Genomic DNA, 22883 nt, shown 5'->3' on the forward strand with positions numbered 1-22883 from the left:
CAGCTTGGGCTTGAGGTGGAACATCATGGCGTGTACGTTTGTCTTCAAAGTTCCTGAGCAGCAGAGGCCTTTTACTCCTCAAGGCATGCTGTCAACTGTTAACAGCTTGTTTGATCCTTTGGGATTCCTTGCTCCCTTGACAATTCAAGGACGACTGCTCCTTAGAGATCTTATCTGGCAGGAACCAGAATGGGACAGCCCTTTGCCAGAGGGAATATGTGAAGATTGGAAAAGATGGGTGCAATCGCTGCAGGAACTTGAGGGACTACACGTTCCCCAGACCTATGCATTCTTCTCTACATCCTCTACATGTCTTCTCAGACACCTTGGTTAAGGCAATAGCAGTGGTTGCTTCCCTGAAAATTGTGCAACAGAAGGGCGACTGTAAGACAAAGTTGGCCCCCTTACCTGACCTCACCATACCTAGGCTAGACTTTGGCTGTGGAAGTAGCTGATCTCATTGTGAATGAACTTGACCTGAAGCTGGACAGAATAAGATTATACACGGACAGCAAGGTGGTGCTCAGTTATATCCACGATGTCACTCGGCGATTCTATGTATACGTGAATAACAGATCAATCCTGCAGATCATGGCACATGTACAGTCACTGCAGGTCATCTCTTGAGCACAACTACATTGTCTGGCCCTGTTTTCCTGCTGGAGCCAGAGGTGCCACAAGAAGAACAACAACCATTATTTGGACTAATCAGTCCAGAGTCGGATGTTGAGGTCCATTCAAAGGTGACCACCCTGTCAACTCAATTTTGATGAATCTGCTAGGTTCATAGCGATTTGAACTCTTCTCAAGCTGGAGTACTGTCACCAAGACACACTTGAATTCTCCATATTAGTCACAGCTTTACCAAGTGAACAGGAGATGTCAGTGGTATGGCTGGCATATCTGTAAGAAAGGGTTTACAGAGAAAGACCTGACACAAGCAGAGCACATGGTAATCAGATGTGTGCCGCGTGAGGTGTACACAACTGCAATGTAACTATATAATAGTCTGTTAATGACCACATCAAACCTCCATGTACTGTTATCAAAGCAAAACATCACAGTATTGTACGAACTAAAGCACAGCACGCTGTACTCTACAGAGTAATAGTTTATCAGTACAAATAAGACATGGACCAAATGGCAAAACTACCTATTAACACACTTATGTATAACTTTTAAATCAAAAACAGAACACGCGAAAGATGGCAAAATGTGAAAAAAAAAAAAAACAGCCCATAACAATGCCTGGCCTATTTTTTTAAATAAAATTCTAATTTAAAAAATAGGCCAGGCTGCCTACAAGTGATCCAGTCCACATCAACACCCATCACCTTGGGTGTTTCTCACCTCTGAGTTAAAGGTAGTGACATTTATGATACTGAGCTGCCACAATTTGATGGTATATTGAAGTGAATTAGTAATGAATCCCCCTTATACACAAACATAAATCAATAATGGCATAATTTTACGCATTATCCAGATGATAAAAATGCAGGAAAATAGAAATTCATGGCAAAAAAGTCAATCTTTAGAGACCTCCCAGAATTTTACAAATATTTTTTTCAGTGGAACTCATGTCTTATTAAAAAAGGGCAAGCTCCCCCATAGTATCAATCATAAGGTCTTTACTGACAGCCAAATTGCTGGGAATTTGTCTGGGACTAATAGTTTTCCTTGTTTCATTACTGTAGGTGCTGAAGATCAACGTGTGCTACTGGAGAGAGAAAGTTCTGGGATCATACAATGTGAAGCAGCGTTTTCCCTGCTTCTTGCTGACTGAGGGCGAGGAGTCTAATGAACACATCTACGGCCTTCCATCTAACGAGTACCCAGGCCTGGTTAAGGTACGTCACGATACTGGACCCTCCAGTGTGACTTTACAGGAAAGAAACTCTAGATTCATATCGACCACTCAAATTTTCATGGTTATATGAAGTAGACTTTATTAAAAATAATTTATTTTTTAATTTCATCTGTTTGGTTTTCTAGGTGATCAATTTGGCATTATTATTCAGTAGGTAAAATCTGGAAAATAAAACAAGGCTTAATCAGGTGTTAAATCATCTAAATCAGGTGTTATCAAGCAGCTTTGTATAAGTGTGATTTAGGCAGTGATTTAAAATGGAGCACTGATTCAGCACGCCTAATCTCTCCAGGCAGGGCATTCCACTGTTTGGGGGCTCTGACAACAAAAGCATAGTCACCTTTAGTTTTGAGGTGCAATTTTGGAATTGATAAAAGAGTTTTGTCGAGTGACTGCTAAGACTTTAGACTTTAGACTTTTATTCATCCCACATCGGGGAAATTTACTTGTTACAGTAGCAGGTAGACAGACATACAATAAATACAAGAGCAGGTAGACAGACATACAAAAAATAAAAGGGACATTAAACAATTAGACTTAAAAATACAAAAAAATTATGATGCAAATTACACAAAAATAAATCGAGAAATTAGGAGGGACTTGGAGAGATGGTCAATAATTAGTTTGGATTTTAGCTCAAGGAGAGAGATAATTAAGATAAACATTCTACCAAGGCTTTTATATCTGTTCCAATCACTGCCAGTGATGATCCCACAAAAACAGTTCATGGAATAGGATCAGCGCCGCCCCTCCCTACACGCAGAACACACGCTGTGCGTAGGGCCCCATGATCCATGGGGGGCCCCATTTTGCGCAAGGGGACGCATTCGCTGCAAATGCGCAAAGGATGTGCATCGCTGCCGTGAGGCGCGTGTAGAGCACCGAGTCAGCCTGAGGCAGGAGAGAAAAGAAAGAGACGAGTAATCTGACACCGCACACGTTGCCGCAAAGATTGACAGCATGCAGCATCTGACCAATCAGCGGTCAGATGCGCCGACTAGCAGTTGGATGCACGTGGGGAGATGGCCTCCAAACGGCAATATGAATCGGGAGCAAGCAAAAGAAAGACAAAGTCAAAACAAGAGGAGACTCGTGCTTCACTTGAAGGTGGGTATGTTGTTGAAATAAAAAAGAAAAACTTTGTGGCACAAACACCCCAGCTGCTAGCATGCTAATCATGAGACAGAAGAGAGGATAATTCTGTCTAGATGTGGACTGGAGATTAAATTTTCCAGCAGCCCTGATTATCATTTATTGAATGTCTTGTTAACTGCATATACATTCACCTCTGTTGAAAAAGGAGCGGTTAACTGACCAGTTGGTGGTCGTATGTTGGCTCAGGTTTATAGCCTATCAATCTATGCTATCAATAGAAGTTTTGGGCTATTTTTATGGAGGTAAAAGAGCGGTAGGGGTCTCAAAATAAAATTCTGCTTAGGGCCCCAATTTGGCCAGGGGCGGCCCTGAATAGGATAGGTGGATATTGAGGTTTATATGGGGAGGAAAGAAACCCAGGGTCAGATACAAAACTCTGCAGCTCTCAAAGGAGGCCTGGCTTTACCAAGCCTTAGGGAATATTTTTACACTGCACAAATAAGACTGATACATTGGTGCAAGGATGAGTATGTTGCAAGATGGAAAAGTATAGAATTAGGGCAAAAAGATCATTGAAATACGAAACTTAATAGCACACAAAGGACTATTGCGCAAGTTAGGTAACCAATTGGATTCAATAACTAAAATTACAGTTAAAATGTGGAACAAGGTTGTTGAAAGACATAAATTGGAGAAAGAGACAAAGATTTTGAGTTGGTCCGCATCTGATTCGAGGTTTGTACCTGGTACGAATGATAAAGGGTTTAAGCAATGGATGAAAAAAGGCATTACAGCGATATGTACCATGGTCGAGTGGGGGAAGCTGCAGAGTTTTGAAAAGTTAAGGGATAAATTTGGACTAGATGAACACAAACAATATCGATACCGACAGATAAGGGATAATTATGAGAAGGAGATAAAAACTGACACTGATAATGAAGTTATTGATGTGTTTTTGAAAGCCTATGAAGGAAAAAAATGTAAAGTAATCTCAACCCTATACAGAGGTTTGTTGTCATGCAGGAAGACTTCCTCTCTTTATATCAAAGAAAAATGGGAAAAAGAGTTGAAGGAACAAATAACTGAGGAGGAATGGTTCAATATGTGTAAAACGCAGTGCACGGCCACTAGCTCCAGGATTTGGAGAGAATTCAATTGGAAAAATATGGTCAGATTTTTTATGACTCCAAACATTAGGAAGGAAACTGTATGTAACTAACAACCATGCTGGAGACTATGTGGACACATGGATTTAGCCCATATGCATATTTTTTGGTCTTACCAAAAGATAATAGGATATTGGGATAAAATATGGCGGGGTTTAAGAAGAATAATAGGGTACAAGATACCCAAGTCTTAAAAAGCAGAACCACCGACCGTGGAGCAGTGGGTGAGCACTGTGGAAGAAATATTTGTAATGGAAAAAATTACACATAAACTACGATTACAAGAGACACAATTTCAGGAAAAATGGGCAAAATGGACAGCAAAATGGAGAACACAGCAAGAGGACACCACCATTGCCACTGGACAATAAGGACACTGATATGTGAATAATTGCTTTGTGGAGTTTGTAAAACCTGACACTGTAATTGTTGAAAGAAAATTTCAATAAAAGAAAAAAAAGTTATAAAAAAAAATACTAAAAAAAATAAAAAGATTTAAATAGGAAAAAATACAAATATGTAAAAAAATAAAAATTGTATTATTGCACAGGGTAATTGCACAAGATGGTGGAGGTAGAAGTGGTAAGTAGTGCAAGATAAGTAGGTGCTTATGGTGCTACATTAAGGGTTATTGATGTTGAACAGTCAGCTAGTTAGGATGAATGACCTGTGGTTGCGTTCCTTTTTACACCGTGGGTGAAGCAGTCTGTTGCTGAAGGAGCTCCTTAAGGCCCCACAGACTCATGTAGGGGGTGAGAGGGGTTGTCCATGATTGATGTCAGCTTTGCTAGCATCCTCCTCTCACCCACCTCTTCAATGGAGTCCAAGACTGAGCCCTTTTGACCAGCTTATTTAGTCTCTTCCTGTCCCTCTCTGAGCTTCCACAGCCCCAGCAGACCACAGCGTCCTGCACACACCAAAGGACCTCAGTCTCCTCAACAGAGGGAGACGACTTTGGCCCTTCTTGTAAAGGACATTTGTGTTGTGTGTCCAGTCCAGTTGGTTGTTTATGTGAACACCTAGGTATTTGTACTCCTCCATGATCTCAATGTCCAAAACCTGGATGTTCACCGGTGCGGTTTGAGGAGCCTTCCTCCTGAAATCGATCACCACCTCCTTTGTCTTGCTGGCGTTGATGCACAGGTGGTTCAATTCACACCAGGCGACAAAGTTGGTGATGACCTTCCTGTACTCCAGATCGTTCCCCTCTGCCACATGTGCAACGATGGCTGTATCGTCGGAGAACTTCTGGAGGTGGCAGCTGTCCGTGTTATAACTGAAGTCTGATGTGTAGAGTGTAAAGAGGAAAGGAGAGAGCACTGTACCCTGTGGAGCTCCCGTGCTGCAGACTACCACATCAGACACACAGTCGCGGAGCCTCGCATACTGCGGTCTGTTTGTGAGATAGTCGGTGGTCCATGCAGCCAGGTGGCAGTCGACTCCAGCTCCTTCCAGTTTCCCCCTGAGCAGTGATGGTTGGATTGTGTTGAAAGCACTGGAGAAGTCAAAAAACATGACTCTCACAGTGCTCCCAGTGCTCTCCAGGTGTGAAAGTGACCTGTGCCACAGATAGATGACAGCGTCATCCACACCAATGCCAGGTTGATAAGCAAACTGCAGGGGGTCCATCTCACTGTTAACCAGGTGTCGAAGGTGGGTGAGAACGATCCTCTCCATGGTCTTCATAAGGTGAGAGGTCAAAGCCACTGGCCTGAAGTGGTTGGGCTCCCTGGGGTGCACAGTCTTTGGAACAGGAACCACGCATGATGTTTTCCACAGGAGTGGAACTCTCTCCAGACTGAGGCTCAGGTTGAAAATGTGCAATGTGGAGTAATCTACAGAGCTGATCTGCACAGTCCTTCAGCAGTCTGGAGTTGATGCCATCAGGGCCAGTAGCTTTCCTCGCCTTGGTCCTCCTCGGCTCCTTCCTCACTTGATCGGCTGGTGGGACCCTGGAGTGACTCCTGTTGAGATAGGTTGGGGGTGGGGTGTGTGGATCGTTCAGGCAGGAAGTGGAGGGGGGTGGCGTGGTGTGGGGGTGTCAGAGGTGTACTGGAGGGAGAGGCGGGGGGACGGTGTGACAGCACAGTAAGGTCTGAGCTCTGGTGCGTAGGGGAGGGAGAAGTGGCATAGTTCAACAAATTCGACTTGTTTGCCAAGTCCTGGTCTCAAGATCGCCCTGGTCGCCCAGTGGGGGAGGGGTGAAGAGGTGTATGCATCCTTGGTGTTCACATACATTAGATCCAAAGTTCTATTGTCTCTGGTGTGGCATTTCACATACTGGGTAAAGGCAGGGAGAGCGGAAGATAGGGAAGCATGATTGAAGTCACCAGAGATGAGGAGGAGGGACTGGAGGTGCGATGTCTGAAGCTGTGATACAACAGTGTGTAAGGTCTCACAGGCTGCAGTCGCATCGGCCAATGGGAGGATGTACACAGTTACCGCGATAACGTGCGAGAATTCCCTCGGGAGGCAATATGGCCGAATGCTAACCGCTAGCAGTTCAATGTCTCTACTGCAGTACTGTTCTTCACCCTGATGTGTCCTGGGTTACACCATCTGTCATTCACAAACATCGCTATGCCCCCTCCTTTCCTCTTACCGCTCTCCTTTGCTTTCCTGTCCGCTCTCACGAGTTGAAATCCGCCCAGAGTGATGTGTGAGTCCAGTGAGAGTTGATTCAGCCAAGTCTCTGTGAAGCACATAAGGCTACACTCCCGGTACTCCCTCTGCAGCTTGGTTAGTGCCGTTAGCTCCTCCATCTTATTCGGGAGAGAACTTACATTCCCCATAATAACAGACGGTATACACGGTTTATACCCGGCGCTTCGTTCCAGCTCTACATCCCCTTCTCCTTCTCCTTAATTCCCCGGGGATCTCCGGTCTTTCCACGGGGAGTACCGTCGTGTAGCACAGTGCTAACAGCTGCTACCGTTTGTAAACGATGGAGCCACGGCTGAAAGGGTCTGCTGATGCCAACTTAAATAGTCCCAGAAAGAAAAATAGACAAATGCATAGTCTCAGGAGTTGTACATCCATAGGTGCACACTTCCCACTGAGACTAGCGGAGACAAAAACACGAGAAAAGTACAAAAACACACTAAACCACAGAAAAACACTACTGTAACTAGCTGCCACTCGTGCGGTGCCATCTTGACTTAGAGAGTTAAGCAGTTGTGAAGGGTTTGGAGGGAGGTTTGGTCATTTGGTTTGATGGGAAGATATAGTTATGTGTCAATTCATGGAATTGAATGTTGTGTTTCCATATGATATCACCCAGGGGGAGAATGTAGAGGGAGAACTGGATCCAGTGTTCAGGGAGTATTTAACAATAAACAAGATGTGAGGGTCAATGGTGGGGAGAACCTCTTTCAAAAGTGAAGTTGTTTAAGGGGCAGGTAGAGGATGTCATGTTATAGATTGTTACATTGAAGTTCTGAGGGAGATTTGGTCGAAGGAGGATAAAAATAGCACAAAAAGTAAGGAAATTTGTGTTTGGTAGATTATTATTATTATTATATTATTATCATTATTATTATTACAATGCTTCCTGGCAATAAATCTTATACCGTTGGAAAGCCTGTTTATTTCGCTTTTAAATGGTGCCACATTTGTAAGGAACATGCATTTGTGGGATGAGCAGCAGAGCTGAGTATGTAGGTTGCGCCCATGAAAAACTTGCCAAATCTTCTCTGCCAAACAACTTATTCTTCTATTGACTCTTGTTTGGTGTTATTTGGTGGAGTGGATGATTGAAGTCTGAAGAAACAAGACATATTGGCAGTATTTAATTTAAAGGCAGTAAAAAGTGCCCATACTCAATTCACTACATTCAGGTGTTGATATGGACTTACTTGATGGGAATTGACAGTTACAGTTTGCTTGGTATGTAGCTGACATTACTGTGTCTTCTTGCCCTGCTGTTACACTGTGTCATGTGTCACTTAGAATGTGACACAAACAGAACATAACTTATCATAGGAAGCAAACTAAATGGTACACCATTACTCGTAGAAGAGAAGCAGGGGATGACAGAAATGGTTTGGGATGAACAGAGATCTTCCCAGGTTTGAAAGGGATTTTTTGTGTGCATACCAAGATGCAGTAAACTCACTATCAAAGGGGGACACATAGTGTTTCTTTTCTCTGATAATGGTACAGTGTGAACAAAAAATCAAATAAATGTGTTGAAGTCAGCAGGAGAAGAGCTAGTTAGCTGTTAGCAGCTGGTGAATAGCAGAGTCCTGCGGTGTGTTTAGTTAAGGGAGCTAACAACTATGGCTCTAATAGCTTACAGCCAAAGGAGAATTTCTGTTCAGAGGAAAATGAAACTTAAACAGTGTAACTGCAGTTTAATAAGGCAACACAACAATTTTATAGTAAATGTAGTATTTCAGCTTAGTTTTGTGGTAAAATAACTTGAATGTTGTGCTTTTAACAAGCAACTTTAGATGATAATAAAGTAAAGAAGCATCATGTTGTTTTTGGGACAGTTTACTTCAGGACTGTTAAAATTGAATACCGGCAACCCACAGTTTATGATTAATACAGGTTAGCACAAGCAAAATTGCTTGGTTAGCAAGGTGCATCTGCAATGTTAACCTACCAGTGGAGTCGGCCCCTGCTGGCCATCAGAAACAATGCAGATTTAAGGCACTTCAGCCCTAGCTTCACTTTTCAGACCCGGAGACTACGTCCACTTCTTTTATATGGTCTATGATTCGGAGTGAACAGCCTTTTTCAAGTCCAAGTTTACAATGCTAATCTTCCATTTTAGAACAGTAACATTGTTATTTTGAAGTCATTTTTATATAACTTTATGCTTAGGCTCACTGTCTTGCTGGTAATTAAATCTTCTTTCAAGTAGCTTATTTCTTGCAGACCATGTATTTGTAATGCATTTCCAATTAGATTAGATCACTTTGTAGGGATCTGTTTTCATCTATGACAGTGTCAAAAAAGCAACAATCAAACGTGAAAACTGCCAGGTGGGATGGCTACTTTTTATGGGAGCTATACAGTATATTGTACAATATATTAAAAAATTTGGTCATTTTCATGTTTATGTATAATTTATTAATTTCTTAATTAACATTTTGTATTTGATTTAGATTGTGTACAGTTAGTGATAAGGTATTGTCAGGAATGTTTATTAATGATTTATTTCACACTGTCTATAGATGACCCTCACACCTATGGGGAAAACGCTGAAATCCTTTCTTTATAAACTGCTCAGTAATCAGCCGAGAAAGATTTGGATGGAATGTTGCTGTCGAGAACTAAATTGCCACAGTGCTAAAAAATCAACTGTAAAATATGATTTGTCCCAAATCAACTTCAGATCAGTTGTGGGGGTTGTGCTGGGTTTGATGTCATCTGAAGGCACATCTCTATTTTAGGCATAATGGTGGGGCAGCAGGAGCTCACAGCCTAATAGCACACCACATGCATAGAAGAGAGGGTGGGACAGATGGTGATGCCACGTCGCATTATTTACTCTTTGACACAGTCACTAGAGCTACTGTATGCCCAATGTTTGGACCATTTATTATAGTTTACAGTGAGGAATATTAATTACTCTGTTTTTCTGTCTTTTTTTTTTTTTTTTTTAACTGCGTTAGAAACTTTTCTTAAATGGAAAATCTTGAAAACTAAAAACTGCAGTTCTTTTAATCCCTCAGCCTCCTCACTGTGCCTCTCATCTCTGAGTGAGACTGTATGTTTGAGACCTGGCTGACAGTAGCACCACACAAAAGCAGCTTTGCAAGTTTGGAGTGTGTGTATGACAGTCACTCCCGCTTTAGTCATTTAGCTTTGAAGTTGGCAATAGGAGCCTCAATATGTCATGTAGACATGTAAAACATAGAATTTTCCGCCATATTATTTGGCTTTACATTAAACATACCTGATTAATTAAATGCTATGTATGTAAATTGAAAGAGTTAGCCAGCTGGTCACTAATTGTTCCTTTTGCAGTCCCCCAAAGGGGTAAACCGGTACCACAATGACTGTAACTTTGGAAGACACCTACTTGATTTGATTAAGGTTAATGAAGCCCCACATTAAATTTAGAACAGATGAGAGGAGCACATCCAGATATTTTGCCCTTGCATTATGCCCTTCTAATTTGACTGGAGATAAATGCAAATTCTAAAGTTCAATTCAATAGCATAAAATAAGAATACCTTATTGCTTTGTTGTTAAGACACATCATTTTTTTTTTGGTAGTCTTTCCAATGTGACGTTATTGTGAACTAATTATATTGTGGTGAAGCGGAACCGCTGTCTATATTTTGATAGCTGTTTGTGTTTGTTACGCAACCTTTTTCTATGAGCCGAGAGGAAAGAAAACAGGTGGGTTTTAGCTCCACTTCCTATGTTTCTTTATGCTGTGTTTGAGGTTCGTTATTGGAAGGTAGGCCAGCATAATTAATGTGAATTAAAATGCTTTCAGTGGTCTTTCAGGAAGACAGAGAAAAAAAAGCAAAAAAGCAGGTGTTTTATGGTAGGGCAATATCTTTTCCCAGTAAAAAAAACGTAGTTTTCATCTTTTCTGATTTGCTTGGATTTACAAGCGCAATTGCCACACCTATCATTTACTCAGTAATAGTAATGTCATTAAGTGTTGGCCACAGACTGACATGTATTGACTGGCCTGGTCCATAGTTTACCATTTTTATCTTTTCTGCAGATGGCTTGAAGCCACAGATCTCTTCTTTTACTTTTGTTCTTTTGGAAAGTGAAGAACATCGTTAACTGTTGTGCCTTCTCTCGTCTATACATTTTTGGACTGGTGGGAGGTGGGGCATGGTCAACAAGAAGTATTTGTTTTATTTAATAGCTGCTTTCTTGCACACTGAAAGGATTTTTTTGTTTTATATTTTTGTTTTGGATGTATTAATTTTCTTAAAAAATGTACTGTATGTACACGTGTCTTCATGTATTGATATTTGTTCTTGTTACTCAAGAACGCACAAGTTGTGGAGAAACAGTGTAAGTGGACATTATGTAATAAGGAAGATGCATCACTGATGTGCCTGTGCACCGTAGCGGACCAAAATAAGATTTGCTGTTGACCCTGCTGACACAAAAACATTATTGACCATAGTCTTGTGGACCAAATTCTAAATATATGTATTGTATACATACTGTGTATTGTATTGAAAGCTGTCGATTTCTGAAATCTGAATCAGAACTTAATGTGTTTCTTAAACTTAAAAAGAAATATAGGCTCATTTGGTACAGTTTTCACTTTAATAGGACTGATACAAACAAACCTTAAACAGCATGACACACACTAATCACTTCAATGTAGTAGTTGTCATAATTTGTATATAGTTGTATGGTGTTGCATTGTGAACAAAGATGCAGGGTTGCCAAGCATATGTTTCATATAGAAGAAATATTGATGATTTCATTCTGTGTGCAGATATGCTACCACATGGGCAGTGAAGCAGACCCAGACCAGAGAGACATGCAGACAGACAGGTCTGATATTGACATCCTTCAACGCTTTGTCAAACGCTGTTTACCTGGCCTGGTCCCTGAACCTGCTGTGGTGGAGAGCTGCTTGTATACGGTCCGTATCAACACTCAACATTAGTGTTCATAGTGGTCACACTAATCCATCAAAGTGTTGCGATTTGACCTCAAACAGTAAAGAGATTTGATGTTATCTGCGGGTCATTGGGGAATATCTGAACATTCAACAATTGGGTCACTGGCAACATATTTAATGAAATTTTATTAATGAACCAAAGAGGTGGGGGCTACATATAGTTTTACTCATTTTACAGGAGATCAGAAACTTTGTATGCTTCTGTCTTGTTTAAAAAAACAAGTTAAACATTTAAGTTTTTACTGGGGTGTTAAACTGTTTATATGAAGTACATAAGTTGCTCGCTGTTGGATGTTACTCTGCAATGGCATTCTCAGGTGTAAGATCCTGTTTAGATTATGTGTGCATAGGGGTGGGGGGTTGTGCAGCCGCTCTGCCCTCCAGCAACACAGCAAGCCGCTTTTACCACGATCACATACTGAAACACAATTTTCAGTGACCTTGTCCAATGGCCCTGAAAATCGTGACAGTCATGCTTTCCTCACTCAACAGCAAGTGTTTTGTTCTATTACCAGTGATTCTAATAAGAAGATGGACAGTTGAATTACATGCGTCTCTACAGTTTAATTTAAAACTTGCCTTTTGTCAGAGGTCATTATGTATTGTATGATTCATCCAGTTAAACACATTTTTAAATGCCTTTTCCACAAAGACTTTGACAAAAAACAGCTCTAAAGGCCTCATGGGTGTATGCAGAGAGAAAATGTGAGTCTTTGTCAAATGGTTACCAGGAGAATCTGCAATAGATTTCACTATTCATGTCTCCATGTAGTTGAATTAAGAGCCCGCAGAAAGAAAGGCTGCGGCACTCTTGACTAAATGTGGACAAGCTGCCCTGTTTTTACAAGTGCTTTGGGCCATTTGATTATAGATCATAATCAGATCAGATATGGTGAAAAGTATTTATTTCAAACCAACAGGTTGTAATCAAGGTTTTAAACCTGACAGCTTGGTCAGAGTCACAGCCTGGAGCCTCTCATTTTAGTTGTGGACTTTTTTTTTGCAGCTAACACCTGACCGTCATTTCGTGCTGGATTGCCACCCCACCTACAGCAACATTGTGATTGGAGCCGGATTCTCAGGTAAAACACAATACAACCAAATACAACAGAACCAAATCAGAGAAAACCTATGACAAGCTATGTGTGTGTTAGGATCAATTATCACATTTTGTTTCCCAGATAACAGAATTATACAGATATTACAAAATGATATTCGTCAGCTTTGGAATTAAGGTTTCTTAACCACTGGAACCAGCAGCCTTCCAGCCTTCCTGAGAATCAGTTTAGAACAATTATATAGAGGCTGCATCAGAGCTGTACACTTACATCAACCAGACATGTCGACATGTCTACAGCCATGCTAGAAAGCTTGGTGAGGCTATACTGTACTACTACTGTACACTACTGCATAGTGGTGCTTTGCACTAATTGATAGCATACTCATAATGACAATGCTAATATCCTTATGCATCAGAGCAAATGTTCACCATTATAGATTAAGGCAAAACTGGTGGACCAACCAAACGAAAGACAGACTAGCCATCAATAGAGCCATAACCCCAGCGTGGTAACTCCCCACAGCATTTCAGACACTGAACTGATGTACTTCTAATGTCCCTGCCACAGCTTGTTTGATCATGAAAACCAAGGTTGAGGCTAGACCTCTGATTGAGGGACCATTTGTATCACCTGAGGTCCCACCCACTTTATAAAAACCATCATTAATAAATGGGAAATGTATAGTTAATTAAACTTAAGTTAATAGCTATTTGACTGTTAACGAACAATAAAATACGTTATCATCCATTTATTAAGCAATTGTATTCTAAAGTTGCAACTGATGTTTATAATACTTTGTAAATGGTTAATAAATACTGTGTAGTTCATCTATAAACATTATTGGATGGCCATTATAACGTTGTAACTAATGCTTCTAAACTTTAAATAAAAGGTTTATAAAGCATTTCATTGTGGTTGTTTAATCAGCCCTCAAATGAAGCTTATAGTTCACACAACTTCTCTTGACTGTCCCTTGTACTAGATACTAGCATTGCACCAGCATGCTACTATAGGTGGAAAATGCCAAAACTTACAGGTTCCACGTTTGAACTCCGTAACAATCCATCTTTGAGCTTGAGTTTTAAAGGGCATCCTGCTTTTAACAGTGCTGGCCCTGTTGAGGCAGCAGCCTGAAGTACAGTGGTTAAAGCACACATGTTTTCCAGTTGTTGTTGGGATGTTTCCATAAAAAAAAGTTAATCCACTGGGTCTTCACTTCATTGGATGTTTGTGTTGGTTTTTGCAGACAACAACGGAGAAACTGGGGATGCTTTGTTTACTTTCCACGTGTTTGTGTTGCCAAAAGTCTGCGTTAAGTGAGGGAAATGGTAGTTACTTGATGTAACTTTAGTTCTTTGAGTATATGTTTAATCCTCTAGCTGCATGTTATTGCAGCCACAGTAAAGCAAATTATTTTTAATAAACTATAACACAAATGACGGAGGTGACAGTATTGCATAATCCATGTTGTATCAGAATGTGACACCAGTGACCGTGATGAAAGTGCCCACTCCATTCAATAACCTTTGATATATTTCAGTCTGGACCAAAATGTTGGGCTCATCTAAGAATAATTTTGTCATATTTTTTGATTAGATCCACCTCAGAATTATTGAAACGAGCTGTGAATCAGTCTTACCTTCACATAATTTATTAAAAGGCAAAATTCCATGGAGATACTCTTAGAAAACAAAACAAAACAGTGTCTGTGTTTTAAAGTCAATGGAGTCAAGTAGAAAATGTTGATGTCAAGATGAAAATGTCAACAGTCCGACAAGACAAAGAGCAGAAAGTAGTGTTTCTGGCACCTTGTACACCAGATGTGTGCTGATGAGCGCCAACAAGGAAAAAAAAAAAGCAGCAGCAGCCAGATGAATCAGCATCACTTGTTCCATCCTCACCCAGGAAGAGCTTGGAGCCAAGCAGCACAGAAGAGAGTGTGTCACGAGCTGTGTGTGTGTGTGTTTCTATGTCTGTGTCCCAGACATAAAAAGCCCCAGAGGTGCGTAGGTAGAGAGTAGCCGCAGAAAGAACCTTTAAAATAAAGGCCCCTTTACTTCAAGTCTTTTTTAAATAAAGTTTCCCTGTTTTGTTAGTATATTTTTTCACATTTTAGTAGGATGTTCTTTCCTGATTCGTTCCCATTTTGATTTGCCGTTGTTGCTGTTAGCTTTTAACACAAACTCAATACTCCTTCTATGTTGCTCCATGTTATACCGATGGAAACTGAGCTGTCCCAAATTGTCTTGCTAATTCACAATATTTGTTTACAGTACAGTGATCTATTTATGCAACATCAAGGTTTCACATCAGTGATTTTCCTTTTTTAGGAGGTGACCACTGGGCTGGAAGCAGCCACATATAGGTCATATATGGCTATCAGCCATGCCTTAGCAATTATTTTCCTATTTTTCAAATATCCACCACCTTCAACAGATACTAGCAAGCGTTCAGTGCCGATGAAAGTCAAATCAAGGTAAAGCCACAAATGTAACTGAAAAAATACTGATACTGATAAACCAGTATATAAGAGGATATCCTCATGTTCTCAGTGTTCAGAGCTGCAGAATATCCACACAGTCTACCTGGACAAACCAAACCACCCACGTATTCTTGGGACATAGATCCTTAACTTTTAATGAGATGGTCTTGTCCATTGTGAAAGGTGAAAGCTTCTGTGCTTTGGGTCTACACTCATGTTCTTCTCTAATTAACATGGCGGAGGCACCCAGAAGGCTGCTCGGCTCCACCTCTCTTCTCCTACAGTTACCTTTACTGTCTCTTGGCACTTTTCCATCTCATCATGCAGTCATGTCCTTTACCTAATTATATCTGTAATTAATATCCTGCACACAGTGCTCTGCTTTCAGAGGAGCTTGCTGGGATAAATGGACTAAAAGCTTAAATGTTGGACAAATGAATTATATACTAATGAATTTGCAATAAGAGCCTCACGAGGAGTGAAGCTAAAAATGTGTGACTCGGCTTTCACACCAAATGCACAAGTGCAACAATGTGCCAATTAAAGTTACTTTGTTCAATAGAGGGCACAGCAGCTCAGTACATCGCTGCTGTATGCACTGCCTCAATTTCCTGCCAGGATATTTTGTTGTTGAGTTATACTCCTAGTGCATATGGTGTGAAAGATGGGTCAGAGTGGTCAGAGTCAGAGAATGAATGTTCTGTATTTTTGACATTCTAGAAAGGAAAGGTCTCATCTCCCGTGGAGCGCAGTCATGTTCAGAGAATTTAATGGCACTCTTTTCCTAGTGGACAGGCCAGGGATCATCCTCTGTGAATGTCATGGCTATTTACTAGACGTTTTCAAGATAACTTACTTTAAAATAAATCATTTAATCATAACCTATAAATGGTTTAGTAGAGATCAAATCAAATCAAATCAACTTTATTTATATGGCACTTTTCATACTGTACTGTAACACAAAGTGCCTCACAGAGGTTAAAAACAAAGCAGAACAAAACAATACAAAACACCATGAAGACCACAAACCTCCCACCCCCACAAACATACACACAGATACACATTTACATACACACTCACACACATACACAGACATACGGACAGACATGCACACCCACACACAAACATACACATACACTAGCTGTTGCTAAGGAGACATAGCTGGGCACCGAAATCACAGGTGAGGAAGAAGCTACCTTTGGGGGCCGCGCACACCGAGAGGAATCATGGTCCATGACTGCAGGGGCGCCACCACATAGACCCCCCGAGCCCAGGCAGACAGGAGGCTCCACACCAAGGTGTAGAGCTCTCTAGCCACCCGGGCCAGGGCCATCCACGGGACAGCACCCCCCATCGGTGGACCAGAAGCAACTCCCGGTGTGGTAGGCCCCCAGGAGGAAACACTGGAAGATCGAGGGGCTAAAACAGTAAAATAAGATAAAAGGTATAGAAGCTAAAACTGAGGGAATAAAACAATAGAATGTATAAAATAGACCATAAATAACGACTAAAACAAATAAATAAATAAATAAATACATAAATAAGGATAGTAATAAATAATAATAAAAAATGTAAGAACTTAGAAAGAGTTAAATGAGTTCAGTTAAAAGCCTGATTAAAAAGATGGGTCTTGAGCCTCTTTTTAAAAACATCAACATTCTCTGCGGCCCTTAGGTTCTCTGGGAGGCTGTTCCACAATCGGGGGCCATAATAACTGAATGCCGCCTCCCCGTGTGTTCTAGTTCTAGCTTGTGGTATCGTTAAAAGGCCGGCACCGGAGGACCTCAGGGTCCGCGAGGGTTGATAGGGTAAAAGTAATGCAGATAGATAAGAAGGACCAAGACCGTTAAGACACTTAAAAACTAGTAGAAGAACCTTAAAATCAATCCTGAAGCGCACAGGGAGCCAATGCAGCGATTTTAAAACAGGTGTAATATGCTCCCGCCCTCTGGTCCTCGTCAGCACTCGTGCAGCTGAGTTTTGTAATAATTGTAAGTTATGCATGCTCTTTTTGGGAAGACCAGAGAGCAGGGCATTACAATAAGATGATGTGTCAGCCTTGTACATTATTTTTAGTTTTATTAGTTGATGAACAAACTTAATAACATAATGTGTGAAATGGCACACCCGCTCTTTTTCATTGGATGACCTGCAAGCATTCATATTATCATAGAATTTAAGATAGTTCTGTCTGATAGCAGAGCTGGTTGTGTTAGAGGTTAACAAGACTAGTTCAGAGCCATGGTAGCTCCTCTGTGAGGCTGAAGTCAGGCACAGTGCTTCGAGCTAAATACATGCAAACATGCTCACAATGACGTGTTCACCGTCTTCATTTAGTGTGTTAGCATGCAAACATTTGTTAATTAGCACCAAACACAAAGTGCAGCTGAGGTTGCTGGTGATGCCATTAGTTTCTTAATGGAATAGTTCACTCTAGAACGAAATTCAGTCATTATCGACTCACCCTCATGCTGGTGAGAAGTCCGGTGTAGTTTCAAAGTGCAGCTGGAGACCCGCGGGGTACCGTCCTGCAGCAAAAATCCATATAACGGGCATCAATGGTGCCCGAGAAGAAATGGTCCATAAAACTACACAAAAACTTTGTAATATTCCTCCATACTGCTCGTCCGCTGCAATCCAAGTGTCCTGAAGTGGCGACATCCAGAGTTTACTCGAAACAACGTCATTTAGTAAATTTTTCCAGCCTAAACAGTCACTGTACTATATTATACTATACACGCTCCCGCGTGCCTCCAGGCAGATATAGCATAGTGACTGTTTAGGCTAGAAAAATGCACTAAATGACGTCGTTTGGAGTAAACTCTGGATGTCGCCACTTCAGGACACTTGGATTGCAGCGGACGAGCAGTATGGAGGAATATTACAACGTTTTTGTGTAGTTTTATGGACCTTTTCCTCTCGGGCATCATTGACGCCCGTTATATGGATTTTTGCTGCAGGACGGTACCCCGCGGGTCTCCAGCTGCACTTTGAGGAACAAGAAACTACACCGGACTTCTCATCAGCATGAGGGTGAGTCGATAATGACTGAATTTCATTCTAGAGTGAACTATTCCTTTAAGTATTAGGACATTAAGCAAAGGACTGGACAAACTGAAATGTTAACTTGATAGTGATGCTGTCATCAAATTACCAAAGTTGGTTCAATTCGTCCTGAAGGAAACATGAATATCTATACATGATTTAATCTAATTGTAGTCAAGACATTTCGCTCTGAGCCAAAAAATGTCAATCTCACTGTAGCAATAAAAAAGAACTCAGTGGATCATCAAAGCTAATGTGAATCATCCTCTGAGGACCATGAATGTCAATATTACATTTCATGGGGATCAAATATTTCTAAGGATGCATGATATGGAATTTTTTTTCCAGCCAATACCAATAACAGATAATTACAAGGCTCTCATGGCCAATATCATTAAGTTAACCAATCATTTTACACTTTTGGATTTTAAATGTCCATAACCTTAGTTTATGCACACCTGATGGCACCCAGGTGCAGCAGTTTGTCATGAGCATGACAACAGCGCCCTGTGTTTGTTCTTCTCCCCCTTCTTCAGTGTTGATTGGTGGATCACAAACCAGCTCTAAAAAGTGCATAGCACCTCCTGCTGTATTGAACTGTCAAGTCAATGAAAGTAATACGGCTTCATATTATCAGCTCGATTTATCAACTACAATTTCACCAATATATAGTGGGCATTTCTAAATATTTAAATTGGAACCTAACTGGTAAATATATCACTATGTCTATTGAATAATATGATATAATATAATATGAGTAAATATGTAAAATAACCTCAGATGGATAATGCAAACTAGCTGTGATGTTGTAAGTGGTTGGTTATGGTTGATTTTTCAATCTTAATTTTGACCTGGATGATGCAATGAACGCCATTTAATAGTCTGGAACTGGTAATTAAGGAAACTCTCCCACATCTTCAATGTGGCATTATACTCAGATCACAATGTCTCTGATGAACAACTTTAGTTTTTGATTATTCTGTTTATTTTGTCAGTGATAATTATTATCTGTACTGTTCGCCCCTCTGCAGCAGAACTATAGAAGCTCAGAGCCATAATAGAGAAGTTCACAGGGCTTCTCCCTACTACAGAAAAAAAACGTGTTGCCCTCCTCCCCCTCCTTCACTACGTGCATTTGTCATCAAAGCCCCAACACAAGTGCTTTAAAGCAAGTACTGGGGGGTTGCCATGGCTACAAAGTCACCCTGTGGGCTTGGCCATCTATTGAGGTTTTCCACTCTCCTTCTCTGGCGGGATGAAAATTCACGTGGCCAAACTGTCAGAGCCAAGCTTTTATGACTTCAAAGCCAGGCAGAATCCACAGGAGCTCCAAGACCTTTGTCAGATGGCAATGTGTTGCATTCCTCAAGCCCTGTTGACATTTACAATTTGCCTCTCAGACCTAAGCAACAAGGATGCTGCATTTTAAAAAAAGATGCTCTCTCATCTCACTCCGGGGCCTGAGCACGTAAAGCCATTACGCAGAGAAAGGACAAACATCCCTTAATTTAGTATTTTGTCCCAGTTCACTACAGTGAATAGATGCTCAGTGACAGGCATCGCAGCAGCTTTGCTCTTCTTTTATGTATTCACTCATGTGGGGCTCAAACCCATCACCTGACTCAGACAAAGGCTCAGAGATGCAGGCTAACTAAAAGGTGCAGTGCAAGAATTTGCTCACATTAGGACATTGATTCATGTGACATGGTTTGATGACCTTCATACGTACTCTACTCACTGCAATGCCTTCTGTTCTCTAGGTCATGGCTTCAAGTTTGGACCAATCATTGGCAAGCTTCTGTGTGAACTCAGCCTGGGAGAAATGCCCTCCTATGACCTCTCACCTTTCCGAATCAGGCGCTTCCTGGAAAAGACCAAATCAGCTTTATAGAGCTAGGACTGGATATTCAGAGAATCAGCTGATCATCAAGAAGTATTCATTAATTGTAACTGTAGTATGATTTGAGATTGTCATGGTAATTTAGCCCCGAGTTGTTACTTAGCTTAAGTAACAAGGTTAGCTATTAAGCCAATTAATTCACCTCATTCGCATTGGCTTGCTGAGAGCAAGAGATGAGGAGATCTAATCCATTTCATGTGTATACGCTAAATATGAAGCTACAGGATGTGATTAGCTTAGCTTAGCATAAAGACTGAAAGCAGGCTGTGATCATAGTCTAAATTAATCTGCCTACAAGCATTTTTTTCAATTTTGCTAATTGACAAATCTCTTTTGTTTAATCCATGCACAAACAGAAATGCAATAAAACAACTGGGAGTTACATGCTCAAACTATGCCTCGGTCAGCTGTAGAACACAACACTACATGTCATTCTATACTTCTTTTTTGTATGATTTGAACAAAGATACAATATGTATAGTAGTGACATTTAGAGATAGATTTTTTTTTTTCTGAACAGAGTGGTATGAATGTTCTCATCTAATAACCACTTTTCCCAAAATGTCGATCTGTTCCTTCAAATGTCATGTATAAGAAGTAAAGAGAAAACTTTCTGTAATAGGTATAGAGGGCATCAGAGAAATCTGATTTCCCCTTCTCTTGGGGAAAGCTGTTTGCTTCTGCTTTTTATACATGCAACTGTGTTTAATCAACTTTTAACATGTATGCATGTTTATGACAAAGAAATGAATGCTACTGTATAGCAGCAGGGCAACAGGATAGGAGAGATCATTTCATGTGGCATTGTGAACTTGTATTCAAAATAATTAAATTAGAATTCTGATTAAAACCAAAATTGATAGAAAGTAGCTACTACAAGTCAGTGCCTTAGTTAGCTTTTGACTTTTGCATAAAATATGCAGTGCTATTTCTACAGAGCCAGCACTCTCAGTGCATGAAAAGTCTTGGTGTTATATCCTGTATATTGTGATTTCTTAGAATAACCTGGTTTCTTGTGTTCATGTACACGTACTGGATCAAGTGAAAGAAATAACAACCTGCAGAATAAGTCACCGAGTTGTTCCCCAAAGCAACAAGAATAATATGTAATGAACTTGGAATAAACTAATGCTGCCTTGATTTTGACAAAAGGAATCAGCATCGACAACTAAATTCTGACATTGTTGTGCAATTGTAAAATCGCCTATCTGTGACAAACAGCAATTAAAGAAGCTATAATCTTATTGGCTTGTATTATTTAATGCATCAGTAAATCTCTCTCTTGCTGCCTTCCCAGCGTTCACCATTTTGCCAACTAAGTACATGGTTAAAAAGACATCAGCCATTGAGTCATTTGTCTATGTGCAGCCAGCTGCATGCTCAGGCTTCAGAGGTGGCCTTTTGCCTGGATCTATTTCCCAGTGTACCGGTAAACATTTTAATGACTAATCAGATGGCCTATTACAATGGATGCCAACCAAGGCCATCAGCAGGAATGGGAAAATTATGCAGCGAAACGGCAGAGATCGGCGAGCCATTTGCTCCCTTGCCTCTAAGTGACTTCAGATGGATAGCAAAGGGCCATTATGCATATTACAAGAATTAGAAGTACATTAAACATGCAAATGCAAATATTCAACTACCAATAATCATCAAGTAGGGGCCAACTGAAACACCTCTCTGGAACAATGTCAAGCTTGTAAAATCCCAAAAGCTCTGAAAAAAACTATTTTCAGCTGCACATGAACAATATTTGGGGGACTGGAGCTCAGTCAGTTATCTAAGGTGCATAATTGGGAATGGCATCCAGGTCATGTATTGTGTTATGGTACCAGACCAAATTGTATGTAAGTAGCTAGTAGAAGCATTGAAAGTCAAATCACAACAGAAGTAATCTCCTGACACTTTTCATACACAGCAGGTCGATACTGTAGACCCAAGTTTTCCCCCATGAGCAAGCAGTTGGCGACAGCAGCGAGGAAAAACTGCCTTTTAACAGGCAGAAACCCCAAACTGACCCAGACAATAGGTGGGTGGCAGTGAACCTTGACTGGTTGGATTTAGAGAGAGATGGGGAACATGGCAATGCAACAATAGGTCCATTTAACCCTTCTAAGTTACATTTTCCATATAAAATATGAAAAGAATAAAAATTGGAAAAAATGTATTTTTCACTCATCAGATCACACACACACACACACACACACACACACACACACACACACACACCCTTGCTAATGTACAGTTTTGTGTTTGCGAGTTATGTGAGGCGAAATTCACTAATCATTATGTGTGAACAGGGATAGCTTGTTAGTGTTAGCTAGCTTGTTAGCTTCAAGCTAGGTGGGCTTGTTTAACTAACTAGGCTCGCTTCAGTTCCACCCACGCCCCATCTCTTTGATCATTTATGATTGGAGGGAGGGTAGGTGGAGTCATTTACTGCCAAGACAGTCAGTCAATCAATATTTATTTGTATAGTGCCAATTCACAACAAAGGTTATCTCATGACACTTTATAGTTGGAGCAGGTCTAGACCATACAGTCAGCAGTGTTGCCAGATGTTTTAATTCATTTCCTGACATTATGAGGACAGCAAGATATGGATCCTGCAGCTACATTACCTCTTTCTAGCCAATAATGCTTGATGTA

General features: G+C 40.7%; 1 protein-coding gene across 1 annotated transcript in view; it reads left to right on the forward strand.

The window, feature by feature from the left end:
• The window catches only part of pipox (pipecolic acid oxidase), a 53865-nt gene extending 32387 nt beyond the window's left edge, over positions 1-21478 (forward strand). Inside the window, exons 5-8 of the mRNA XM_084352185.1 lie at positions 1695-1847; positions 11558-11707; positions 12753-12828; positions 20095-21478. Of these exons, the coding sequence (XP_084208311.1) occupies positions 1695-1847; positions 11558-11707; positions 12753-12828; positions 20095-20225 (510 nt within the window). The 3' untranslated portion in view covers positions 20226-21478. The remainder of the gene's footprint in view (positions 1-1694; positions 1848-11557; positions 11708-12752; positions 12829-20094) is intronic.
• The last annotated feature ends 1405 nt before the right edge of the window (positions 21479-22883 follow it).

The sequence above is a fragment of the Pagrus pagrus genome (genome assembly GCF_965226575.1).
Source record: "Pagrus pagrus genome assembly, chromosome: 4".
Taxonomy (NCBI): Eukaryota; Metazoa; Chordata; class Actinopteri; order Spariformes; family Sparidae; genus Pagrus; species Pagrus pagrus.